Below are 12,143 nucleotides of genomic sequence, written 5' to 3'. Positions count from 1 at the left end.
AAGATATCGAGGATGAGAGTAATGGCGCATGCTTCAGCTGCTGAGTGTATGATTTCACACACTTACTTTCTCAGCATACCCATCTTACTGTTCACAGGGACCTGGTTATTTGTTAACGCTATAGTTATACCCAAACAAAGATGTTAAGAGACTTGAGAGTTATTTAACACATTTTAGGGATTTATATTAACTCTCGGTAAAAATGTCATCCCCGAAGTGTTTTTTTTATCCCTTAAGAGTTAATATTACTCTGAACATCTTAGTTCCCCGTCGTGTGCTCGTTCAGTAGTGGCTTACCTAGATTTAAGAAGCTAATGTGATCAATGTTAGTGTATGTTTAATACATGCATCGGATGTTTCATGTGACATCAACATTCCTGATAATACTAAAATTGAAAAAAATGAACTTAATAATTTTATTAATCTGGTTTATTTTTTTTTAAAGAGATACACAAATAAGTTCCATGATATTGAAACTGAATTCGAAACTTTTGAAAGTTCAGGATTATTCAGAAAATATTTTTTGCACTAGCCCGAGTTTCCTCTGTCCCTGACATTTTGACAGATGGATGTCTGGAGTGGGGATCTACACTGTACCTTGTATCTGTCAAAATGTCGAAGTCTGGTGTCAGGGCCAGATGCAACTCGAACTATTTTTGCACTTGAAATATTGTTATGAAAATATGTATAAATCAGTTTATAATCTACACTATTATGTAATAAAACACAATCAAGATGTGATGATAGCTGTAGTATTGCTTAAGCCCGAGATATATGTTCAGCTTGTACCACGGACTAATCTAATTCCGTGGATGTACATTTCATTACTTTGTAGCCTCGGCCTATTGTAAAATACCGATTTAGAAATTCTCATAGTTGGTCGTAGAACAATATTGGCTTTTAGAAACAAAATTGTACTGTTTTCAAACTCATCTTTAACAAAGTTTTCTTGCATCGTTAATTTTCATTATTTTTGTTCAATATTTGCAAACTAACTAGGCTTTCGACATTTTACCAGATAACAGTATAAAGCTTCGTGCAGACAGAGATCAGCACTGCGTATAAAATTCCCGTGATATTCAAACGCACACATGATTAGGAACTTTGACCCAGATGTAAACAAGATGGAGAGACTAGTTTCGGTATTGGAGTCTTATCGAGGCAAGGACAGGATCATTCGGTTAACCGGATTTGTCGCAACATTTCTTGCAGGTACAGCGAAGGGAAAGTCTGCCCTCCATTTTAAAACGATCGCCACCGAACTTGCAGCATGTCGAACGGTACTTCGACTGTTCGACGATACCTCAATGCTGATGAGCAATCTGGTATACGGGACAGGATCAAAGGTAAAGAAATAGTACGCCGTGGGTCAGTATGTGGGACAGTCCAGATGGTGACAAGTTTCAAGTTTTATTTTTACACTCACGCCACATGTATACGTGCGTAACAAGAGGTCAAATATTAAATAGTATACATTGATGGACATAGTACACACATCATATATATGTGTCATAGTATGTGTGTACTATGTCCATCTGTGTATACTTTGTAATATTTGCAATACAAATCCATTTAAATAATTCTTGTAGCTAACTTATTTTAGATATTAAAAAGCTTGGTTACTCTTTGTATAGATCTACTTACTTTTGTTAAAAGTACCGTGTAACACCTTTCATTTTGATATCAACATTACTAAATTATTATAGTTGGGTCGACTTAAAAATAATTTGGTATATAAAGTTAGCAAACAACACTTGAAGTTATAATAATAAAATTTGTTTTGAAAATACTGAAAATTTAAGGCGGTGATCGATTTAATTAAGTTTTCTTTCAATAATGGCGATTTTGTCCCTTTCAGCAGAGACACAGAAATAACTCTATAATTGTAAAACAACAGATTAACAGATAACGTTGAATTTATTTATTCTATCTCTCCATTGATATTTAAACACAACGAAGTAATACAAAGCCGTTTGTGTCAATTAGTTTTTAAAAAATTGGGATTTTTCTACACGTGGGGCAGAAATCCTGAATAGCACATTTAGAGTCTTGTCTAAGAGCTACAACAGATACATTAGTACATTGGTATAGATAGTGGTATTCGTACCCAACACAGTTATAACGTAGAGGACATAACCTTTCCTCAAAGTGATCTACAAATGTAGTTGTACAATGTACAGTACACACATACTGATAAAAAGTGTCCTACTTTTTGGTACATGTTGTAGGATCACAGGGTCCGGACAAATAAGATTATGGATTATGTACAGATGTATAATAATCTGCTTAAACCACAGGGATTTGACATAATATCAATAAGATATAGTCTAGATGAAAAAAAAATCACTCTTTATACATGTGTTTTAATAGTTTAGAGGGTGTTTTGCTTTTATCTAGACTGTTTTAACTTCAAACTTCTGTGCTAAAACTTACCATAATCGCAGAGATTAAATTATAATCGGTCGTCTAGCTGGAGCATGCAATTATGGTCAGTTTTAGCTGTTTGGTTGAGTGGTTTAACCAAACATGTAGGAACTATATCATCGTCCGTCAATTCACCTATGATATAAACAAGGTTGCTAAGTTCATTGCCCTAGTAAAATTAAACAATGACACACAGATTTAGTTTGTCAGACACTTTACCATCCAGGGCATGACTCGATAAATTCCTAGTGGGTTGGACTGTAAACACTACGTTTTTAACATTCAGAGTCTGTACAGTGTTTGATAGGAAACAGGTTGTTTCGCCCCAAATCCTGGTCGCCCTGGGTTGTTACGCACCAAGTTGTTTCGACCTAAAATTATTTCTAGGGCAAAATTTCTTTAGCACTCATTAGTCGTGTATGACTTATTCCGTCTTTGCGTACTGCAGAGTTATCTTCTCTTGGGAGCAGGTATCAATTGTTACGTCATTGGTTTGTGCGAGAAAATTAAGTCGTTTTTCTCAAAAACTGATGACGTTACTCTCACAAACAAATGATGTAACAATCAATACCTGCTCCCAAGGGAAGATAACTCTGCAATACACAAAAACGGAATACGGTCTCATTTGAAGTTTCCCTCTAGGTCTCCCAAAGTCTTTTTTGTCAAAAGTCTTGTTTGATTCGTATGCATGTGGTTGACCAGATCTGCATGCAATATTGTATACACCTCGCACAATTCTTCGTATGACACAATTGTTCTTATTATATAATTAAAAAAATCTTGCAATCTCATAGGCCGAATCCTATACACGTGACCAGTCCTCAAAATCTCCTGTAGACTGGTTATACTGTGAATATGGATTTCTACATATAAGATATATGGAAATTGCCTTTCTTCTTTTGACAGGGAGTTAGAACCTGGGTTGTTGCGGTGTTGGAGGGCGAGCATATTTAAAAAGGGCAGATTTTTATTGTACATATAGGATTACTAGCTGTGACTAGAGGGAATTCCCTTTAGCTAAGTGGTAGAGCGTCCTACTAGGAACCTAGAGATTGTAGGTTCAATATGTAATGGGAGAGGGAAAATGCACTGCTAGACCAGGATTCCGACCAGGGACCTTCAAAACCATAGCGAAATGTTCTGTAATATAATAATAAAAAAAATATGAGGTTCTTATATACCGCTTTATCACAACCTAGTTCGAAGGTCGTCTCAAAGCGGTTCACAAATCGTTATCCCTGGTTATAGTGCCTTAGCAACCAGCCAATATCTTTCTCAACTCCCTGAGGTGCATACAGCCCAATGCTGCCATTTTGATGCTCACAGCTAGCATTCAACAATTCTAGCACTGCCCATCCACATACTTATTTACAGCTGAGTAGACTGGAACAAACAGCGTAAAGTATCTTGTTCAAAGAGACAATGTACTCGAACCCCCAACCCTTCGATCACGAGACCGTCGTTCTACCACTTGACTACAATGCCTTCATATCTGACCAATTCAGCTATCTGGTCACCTGCATATCCACCTAATCCAGCTGTGCAACATTTATTAACATTTAAGTATCCATTTATTAACATATTTCTCTCCTGTCAAACTGTCAATGATCGACAAATTTTATCAACAACAACATTGTATTGATATACATATTGCCTGAAACAACTCTTAACTCATTCACCCCTGACATTTCATAATGAACTATTCCAACCTATGAATTGGAAGAGTTCAAATGTGTTTTCAGGGGTGAATGAGTTAACATATATTGTAGGTGGCAAAGAAATACTGATCACAAAGTTAAAAAAAGTACTGTAACAGCTTAGGCATTAAAGGGTGAAGTACTGGCTAATTACTGGCAAGCTAGCTTTTCCAGTGATGCGGTATAACCCAGGGACCCACTCACTAGTTCAGCAATGTCGAGCGTGGTCAGTAGTTTAATGGTTGACCGCCTGCATGTTTGATTTGGTGGCAGCTGGTGACTTTGTGATCATGTAAGGCCAGTTCCCGGTGGTCAGATAAGGTGCATAGATACACAGGGAGGACTCGTGTGATTCCCCAGGCATCACATGTCCACTGATAAAAACCGACATTGACCAATGGAGTACATTTTATTTTTTCAAGGACTGGGTGTTTCTAAAATAGAATGATGTTGCGTCTTCAAACAATGCACCTTCCCGCTTCCGTAGCTTTTTTGTTGTTATTTTTTCAGATTGCTTACATTACTGTTTTGAAAATAATAAAACAACGGTAGTCTTTAACTTCGGTTGATACCAGTGGACGGCAACCTCGGTTAATGTATCATTTCTCGGGTCGATAAATCAAGCTATTGACCTTAGCCAGAGGCTATAATTGAATACTATACTGGCCACGATAACTTAATATCATAATAACAATACTGTGGATGGTTGTCCCTCTAGTGGAACAGGAATAATTAAGAAAGCAAGAAAAAAACTTTTCAGCCAAAAAAAATGTTTATTTGCAGTTTACTGACTGACACAGTAAACATTGATTATATTTTTCGATTTTTTAATAAAATTTGTTTATTTTGCTGAGAAATCACTGAAAGTTGGTGTTTTTAGAAAGGTGACCTTTCTAGAAATGAAAAATAAATCTTACCTACCTAGCTACAGAAATTAATGTGAGAAGGAAAACTGATATCCTCGATATCCAGGGGTTACGTATACGTTCACTTTTGCTCTCTACACCGCTGGAATATATGTCATAGCAAAATCGAAGGCTCAGTGTGCACCACCTTGTGGATGAGACGAGAAGACTGGTTTGTTTTTTACTTGTGCATGAAACTTCAAATCTTGAGGTCGCATAACTTACAGGTCATCCTCGATAATCCGGTGAGTGTAACCACTGGATATTGAGGGTGCTTACAGGTAATTGGTTGCAATTGGTTGGGATTTTTACCTGAATTCAATCAAACAGCTAGCCGTGTGCCTTCAATTTTGCTATGACATGTTTCAGGGGTGTAGGGAGCGAAAGTAAGCATAACTTCTGGAGTGTCAAGAATTGGAAACTGCAAACAAACAGTTTCTTGAGAATCGCCTTGCTTACTTATCACAAATAACATTTTTTCTTTCGTTTCAGGAGCCTGTCACAGCGCTACGTATCCTGCAACTAATTGGTAACTTCGTCAACCAACTTTACTACCCAGTGGAACACATTGCATGGCTGGGCAGCAAAAATATCATCAACGTTGAGTCCGGCAAATATATGCTGTTTGGACTCATGATCTGGGTGACTTCCCTTACCACGGAAATTACCAAGTAAATGAAATTGTCCTGTGTTAATCATGTGCGGAAGATTTTAATTGTACATAGGATCACGGGCAACTTCTAGCTTTGTGCTGAAGGGAATTTAAGCTAAATGTTAACGTTAGAGGTGTAAGACAATGTGATCCTTCGGGGAAACAAATGGTCGTATTTATTTAAGCTCGCTTATACAATGGACAAGTGAGCTCAGTTTGTGGTGTAATGTCAGTCATCCATCCTTTCATCTTGTGTCCGTCCATCCTCTGTTCTGTCTTAATTTGTTCTTTAAAGAATCGAAGTTTATGGTAGAGTATTTGATTTTTTTTTTCTGTCGCTGACCTTGACCTGTTTTCAAGGTCACAGAGGTCAAATATGTTACAGATGGTCTAGAGGCATGGTATTTGGGTATTGCAAATACACCAGTAATGAATATTTTTCTGTAGCCCTAGTTACCTCCGGCCCTGACATCAGACTTGGACATTTTGATAGATAGATGTCTGGTGTCAACTATCTGTCAAAATGTCTCAGTCTGTACGTGTGATGGCCAGAAGAAGCTCGGGCTAATTCTTTAACCCACCATCACATCACCCTTCAGCCGTGGTCCTTTGCTCCTTGGTCTGTCAGTCTGTCGTTAGTCGTCTGTCCTCAAACAATTCTTGTTATCACTATATTTCTCAGGAAGTACTAGAAGGATCTTTCTCAAATTTGATATTTGGATTTTGCCTTGGTCTATAGTTGTGCATATTTAATTTTGAGAATGATCTGATAGATAAAATTACTGACAGGCAGCCATCTGACATATAAAATGGCCGACAGGCAGCCATCTTGGATTTTGACATTGAAGGTTTGTTATCACTATTTCTTAAAAGTACTGGAGAGATCTTTCACAATTTTGACATACATGTATGTTCCCTTTGGTCTGTAGTTGAGACTGACTTGCTAAACAATATGGCTGATAGGAAAAACTTCACAGATCTGTATTATATTGCAATGATCAGTTCTATTTCTTTCACATGAAGTACTGTACAAAGAAATATGTGAAATGACAATCTCACTTTGGAGGCCGTCTTTTATACACAGCAGAATCAATTTAAGATCAAAAGTTATTTCACAGTGCATTTACTGTGACTGTATCAAACAGATAAGAGAAAAGAAGATAAAAGATCAAACTGACATAGAACTAATGAAGATGGTACAATGGTGGGCGCCAAGATCCCTCTGGGATCTCATGTTCTGTAGTACCAGGCAAAGCCAGCTGTCAGTAATTTTACTGTTCTGGGAGCTTAACTCTGTACTTCACATTTAATTTGTAGAAATGCATTGTAAATTTTTAAATCAAGAAATTTAAATAAAAATAAAAAGTTCATGCCTACCGACCTCCAACCTACCTTTTTTAGGTCACCTGAGCGTTGGCTCAAGTGACCTATTGCTATCTGTCTTCGTCCGTCGTCATGCGTTGTGCGTTAACATTTTTCATTTTCAACCTAAGCTGAAATACTGTTGAAGAAATTTCATGAACGCTTCATGGGAATGTTACTGACATCTCCCTGACCAAGTGTTGTTATTTTTCAAGTTGGTCAGAAATCCAATATGGCCGCCACAGCCGCCATTTTGAAAAAAACTATTCCAAACTTAAAGTCAAGTTCTACTGGGCCAATTTAACTGACATTTGGTAGGAATGATCGACTTATGGTACTGACAAAGTGTTGTTGTTTCGGGTCAATCAGAAATCCAATATGGCCGCCACAACTCAAAATTTGAAAAAAACCTATTTCAATTAAACTAAAAGTCAAGTTCTTATAGGCCGATTTACTGAAACTCAGTCTAGTAGTGATCAAGTAATGGTCCTGATACGATAAACTTAAACTTATGCATAAACATTATTTATTCAAATTGGTAGGGATGATTGACATCATTATCTCCACTTCATATCTCAACAACAAAATTAAATACTGTAGGACTCGGGTGATCGTTAAGGCCCATGGGCCTCTTGCTTTCTTGCATGGTACGTCCTGAAACACACTTTTTAAAACGAATGTTTTTAGACTTTTTTAAGTTCCATAAGGCCCTGCTGTCCTGATACTTTGTCAGTTATTAAGGTACACTGTACATTTAGGTAGCTAAGATGGAGTGCTATTATATTTCCTTGCATGAATGACCTTGGCCTGCTTACAAGGTCACAGAGGTCCTTAATGTTGTCATAATTTCAAATCCTATATATTTTCTTATCGGGTATGAGTAACATATACAATCCTGCTATAAGGATTAACTCATAGGATGTTGCCACCATAAGGATTTAGGTTTAGTCCTATGGTAATGACATGGAGANCCCCCCCCCTTTACCCTTTACCCTTTAACCCCCTAAAACCGCATTCATTTATATATGAATCGCAAATAAATTTGCAATACCTTTTTCTTCATTGATATTTTCTATCTCTTTCCCACAGGGACCTGTGCCTTATGACTTTGGGAAAATAATTTAATTTTTGCATTGATTTTGGGAAAATACAGTGGAAATTATGGAAGGGAAGGGGGCGGCCTTATAGTGGCCCAAAATTCACCGTTTAAAAAATTACTCACCATGATCCTTGAATCAAATCATGAAATGGCATATTTAAATCAAGGATGTTGTTCTGATGGAATCTGATCTAAATAAGGAGATATATAATATATTCAAATAAGAAGTTTTTCCATGATTGCTTAAATCTCCGGGTGAGCAGTATAGGTTGTTTTGACCTTTCCTTGCTTACTATATTGTATATATCTTTTCCTTGAAATTGCACAGATGACAATATTTCAATATTTGTGATTGCAGGAGCCTGATAAAGATCCGTTTGGCCCAGATAGAGATTGGCAGTGTGAAGAAACAGCAATACCTTGAGGCTTCAGAAGAAAGGTTTGTGTAATACACTTCCTGTGTGTTTTGTCTGTGAAAAATATACACAGATAGACATATGATAAACTGCAGTGTAGGTAATTGGTTAAAAGTCCATAACCAATCATCATTATCTCTCAAACCATTGACCATTATGGACTGATCGATCGTGAAATGGAAGGGGAACAGTTTCTAGAAACAAACGTTAACTAATTATTTGATGACAGCCCTCCTAGTTTGCCAAAACATGTAAACTGGATTATATTAACTCATTCACCCCTGAAATTTCATAATGGTCTATTCTAACCTTTGAATTGGAAGAGTTCAAATGTGTCTTCAGGGGTGAATGAGTTAAAGTTGCCGAGACTCTCCGTTTGGTGTTGTCTGGTCATCTATTCTTTTTCTTTTGGATTTCAATTACCCTTATGGTTGGACTATAAGTAAAGTGAATTCCATTCAGGAATCCATCATCTTGGGTCCAAGTGTAAGGTTTAGATCTACACTTGCTGCAGTGTATAAATCTAAGTAAATATAAAAATAGGTTTTTAGGTCATCTCAGCCACAGGCTCAAGTGACTTATTCCAATCATCTTTCGTCCGGAGTGGCTTTGTTTGAATTGTTAATTTCAGTACCCCTGTATTAACGATTCACGCTTGGGGAGGGGGTAGAGTTTACTATAGTTTATTTAGGGAAAAAACACTTTTGGGTATATTTTGTCCATTTTCAGTAGGACATTATTCAAACTTAGTTGGAATAATTGTGATAAATTAAAATATCAATTTGATGATATGAGAAATAAGTCCCGTCCTTGCCCCGGTGGCTGGAGGGGTGGGGCCCGAATGGGGAAAAATATAATTAGGGTTAAAAAAATCTTCTGTCTCCGACTCAGATGTACTACAATCAAATACCCCTAATGGATTGAAAGGTCCTTAGGTGCTTGAATGAAAGTGTAATCTTCATTACCCCTGAGTCATCTGTTCTCCCTAAATTGGGAGGGGGTAAACTCTACTATAGTTTAATATCTAGGGAATAACAATATGTTAGGGATTTTTTTCCCTCTTCTCAGCAAGAAATTGTTAAAACTTTGTTGGCATAGTTTTGATGAAATTGAAATAAAAAAGTATCAGAAGGTAAGGTCCTGACCTACCCCTGGGGTTGGCCAAAGACGAAAATTGGCTTAGTGGCAATATAGATATCATATTTCTCTGTAGCAAAATAATTCATTTTAATAGAATTTATTGTAACTGGGTGGTGGAGTGGCGCAGTGAATAGCGCACTTGCCTTTCACCAAGGCGGCCGGGGTAGATTTACTGATCCGACATGAAAAGGTATGAGGTCATCTGCCCATCACGTTGGTTTTCTCTGGGTACTCGGGTTTCATCACCACACTAACCCCCCCCCCCCCCCCCCCCCCCCAAAAAAGATTTTTTTTTTATACAAAAGATGAACATACATAACATGCCTCAAACAACCAATACAATCACTAAAAACATATTTTTTCAAACTTATTCTGTTTTACTTTACATTTTTGATGCCACGTGACCAAAGTCTCATCATAACTTTGGGAAATACCTTCCGCAATGCGATATCTCGTCAAGTCATGTGATATGGCTCATGCCCTGTAGCTAATTTCCATGAAAAACATGGGTTGGTATAGAAAATGTTTGAAAATACTGTTCATAATGATCTTTGAAACATGTTATTGATATACCACCTAGTGCATAAAAAATAGATCTTTCGATCCATGTGCGACATGTGTGTAAAAGTGACGATTTGATTCTGAAATATCAGTTTGAAGAGCGACCCTGGCGTGGGTCACTTATTTCCCGCATGTTATAGAGGGACAGAGTTCTGACGTTAATCGACGCCAGACCGATATAAAAAGAGTCAATAAAACGTCAGAATAATTCGGACTACCCTAACCATTATGCTGCATGTAACTTGTTTTGGGTGGTCAGGTGGCGCAGTGGATAACACACTCGCTTTTCACAAAGGCACCCAGGGTTCGTTTCCCCGATTGGACGTAAAAAGGTATGACGTCACGTGCCCAACAACATGGGTTTTCTCCGAGTACTCCAGTTTCCTCCCAGGTTAAGACTCCATGCACATCTGGGCCAACAAGAGTAATCAATTTAAGTAATATAACTTGTTTCATGATTGTTGTAAAATAAATAAATTTTATATTTAGATATATGTAACTTCTTTTCTGTGAAAAGCTGGTAAATGTATGTTTTACAGACATATTTTATTTTTTAATAAATGCGTTTAATTTTTTCTTTCATTACAGAAATGGTGTTACGGAACAGTTCCAGGCGATGTCCGACCAATTGAAGGCTTTGAGGGCCAAGTCTAGTGATGCCTATCTTCTTCTTTTCCAAAGTATGTTTGACTTAATGAATGCCGTCAACTGGTTGCCTCCAGGAATATTATGGTCTGGTAAACTGTCTACAGCCCAGAGTGGAGTTTGTGGTATGATTTCAACTGGTATAATGCTTTACCGAGGATGGCCTGCTGAAAAAGACAAGAAATCGTGATCATAAAAATGCTTTGAATTGTCCTTCATGACGAGGGGAAATAGAGTCTTGATTTGCTTATGTCAAAGAAAGTTTTAAAATTGTTTCATGGAAAGTTTAAGAATTTCTTCTGTCACAGTTGATTTTAAAATTGTTTGTGTCATATAGGATGTTTTGAATTGTATGTCTTGAAAAGTCTGTGTGAAAGAAAGTCTTGAAAATAATCAATATTCAAAGTAAAAAATAATGTTTGATACCATAGTGTATCTGATGGTAACATTTTGCTTCTGTGTCACTGAAATGTTTCAAACGGCACATGACATGTGTTTGTAAAGTGTGAGTTTTGGTACGGACTGAAATAAAACATACAGTGTAAATATCATCATACTAGAGACATAATGTGCCATTTTTTAAAGGTCAAGTTGCATAGATGATATATCTGGTGATATATTGCCTTTTTAATGCTTTGAAATGACATTAATTTCAGTTTACATTTTTTTGTTGCAATAGGTTCAGATTACTGCTTTGAGTTTAAGGTTTGATTTCGTTTAATTAAACTATTTTCATTTTAACTTAATTTGACCTTAAATTTTGTTGCAATCATGTTTATAATATAGTTTAAATTGAAGTGTTTATGGTGCTGAATGTAAATGTGAGATGTAATCAGTATTATTATTTTATCTTGTGCCATCTCTCCTGTATCGTCGATATCAAGGGGTTACCTCACTTTCGCTCTCTACACCCCTGGAATATGTCATAGAAAAATTGAAGGCACGCGGCTAGCTATTTGATTGTTGTCAGGTAAAAGTCCTGACCAATCACTAGGCTGATGCTTGTTCTTTGAAGATTACAGAGGAACGAAACCCGACTTCAAAGCCAGAAAGTTTTACTGTAACGCGACCGCGAGATTCTTTTGATGTACATCAAAGGATCAAACTGGTGCACACTGAGCCTTCGATTTTGCCATGACATATTCCAGGGGTGCAGAAAGTGAAAGTGAGCGTAACCCCTGGCATCGACGATGTCTCCCCTAAATATCTAATTCTGTTAAAAAGTAAAAGAAATGCTACCCT

General features: G+C 37.1%; 1 protein-coding gene across 1 annotated transcript; it reads left to right on the top strand.

Moving 5' to 3' along the window:
- Positions 1 to 1,105: 1,105 nt before the first annotated feature.
- Positions 1,106 to 11,866, top strand: LOC110453241 (peroxisomal membrane protein 11C-like). Its single transcript, XM_021502111.1, has 4 exons — positions 1,106 to 1,346; positions 5,519 to 5,697; positions 8,498 to 8,578; positions 10,845 to 11,866. Exons 1-4 carry the CDS (start codon positions 1,125 to 1,127, stop codon positions 11,089 to 11,091), a joined length of 729 nt encoding a protein of 242 aa, XP_021357786.1. The 5' UTR covers positions 1,106 to 1,124; the 3' UTR covers positions 11,092 to 11,866.
- The last annotated feature ends 277 nt before the right edge of the window (positions 11,867 to 12,143 follow it).

Source organism: Mizuhopecten yessoensis, unplaced genomic scaffold (genome assembly GCF_002113885.1).
Source record: "Mizuhopecten yessoensis strain PY_sf001 unplaced genomic scaffold, ASM211388v2 scaffold851, whole genome shotgun sequence".
In the NCBI taxonomy this organism is placed as follows: domain Eukaryota; kingdom Metazoa; phylum Mollusca; class Bivalvia; order Pectinida; family Pectinidae; genus Mizuhopecten; species Mizuhopecten yessoensis.
This window is presented reverse-complemented; position numbering and strand designations above follow the sequence as displayed.

Bases quoted from the DNA above. Each gene is read 5' to 3' on its own strand.
- LOC110453241 (XM_021502111.1), top strand. From the start codon at position 1,125: ATGGAGAGACTAGTTTCGGTATTGGAGTCTTATCGAGGCAAGGACAGG. The intron at 1,347-5,518 runs GTAAAGAAATAG...CTTTCGTTTCAG, and splicing joins TATACGGGACAGGATCAAAG to GAGCCTGTCACAGCGCTACG. The intron at 8,579-10,844 runs GTTTGTGTAATA...CTTTCATTACAG, and splicing joins CTTGAGGCTTCAGAAGAAAG to AAATGGTGTTACGGAACAGT.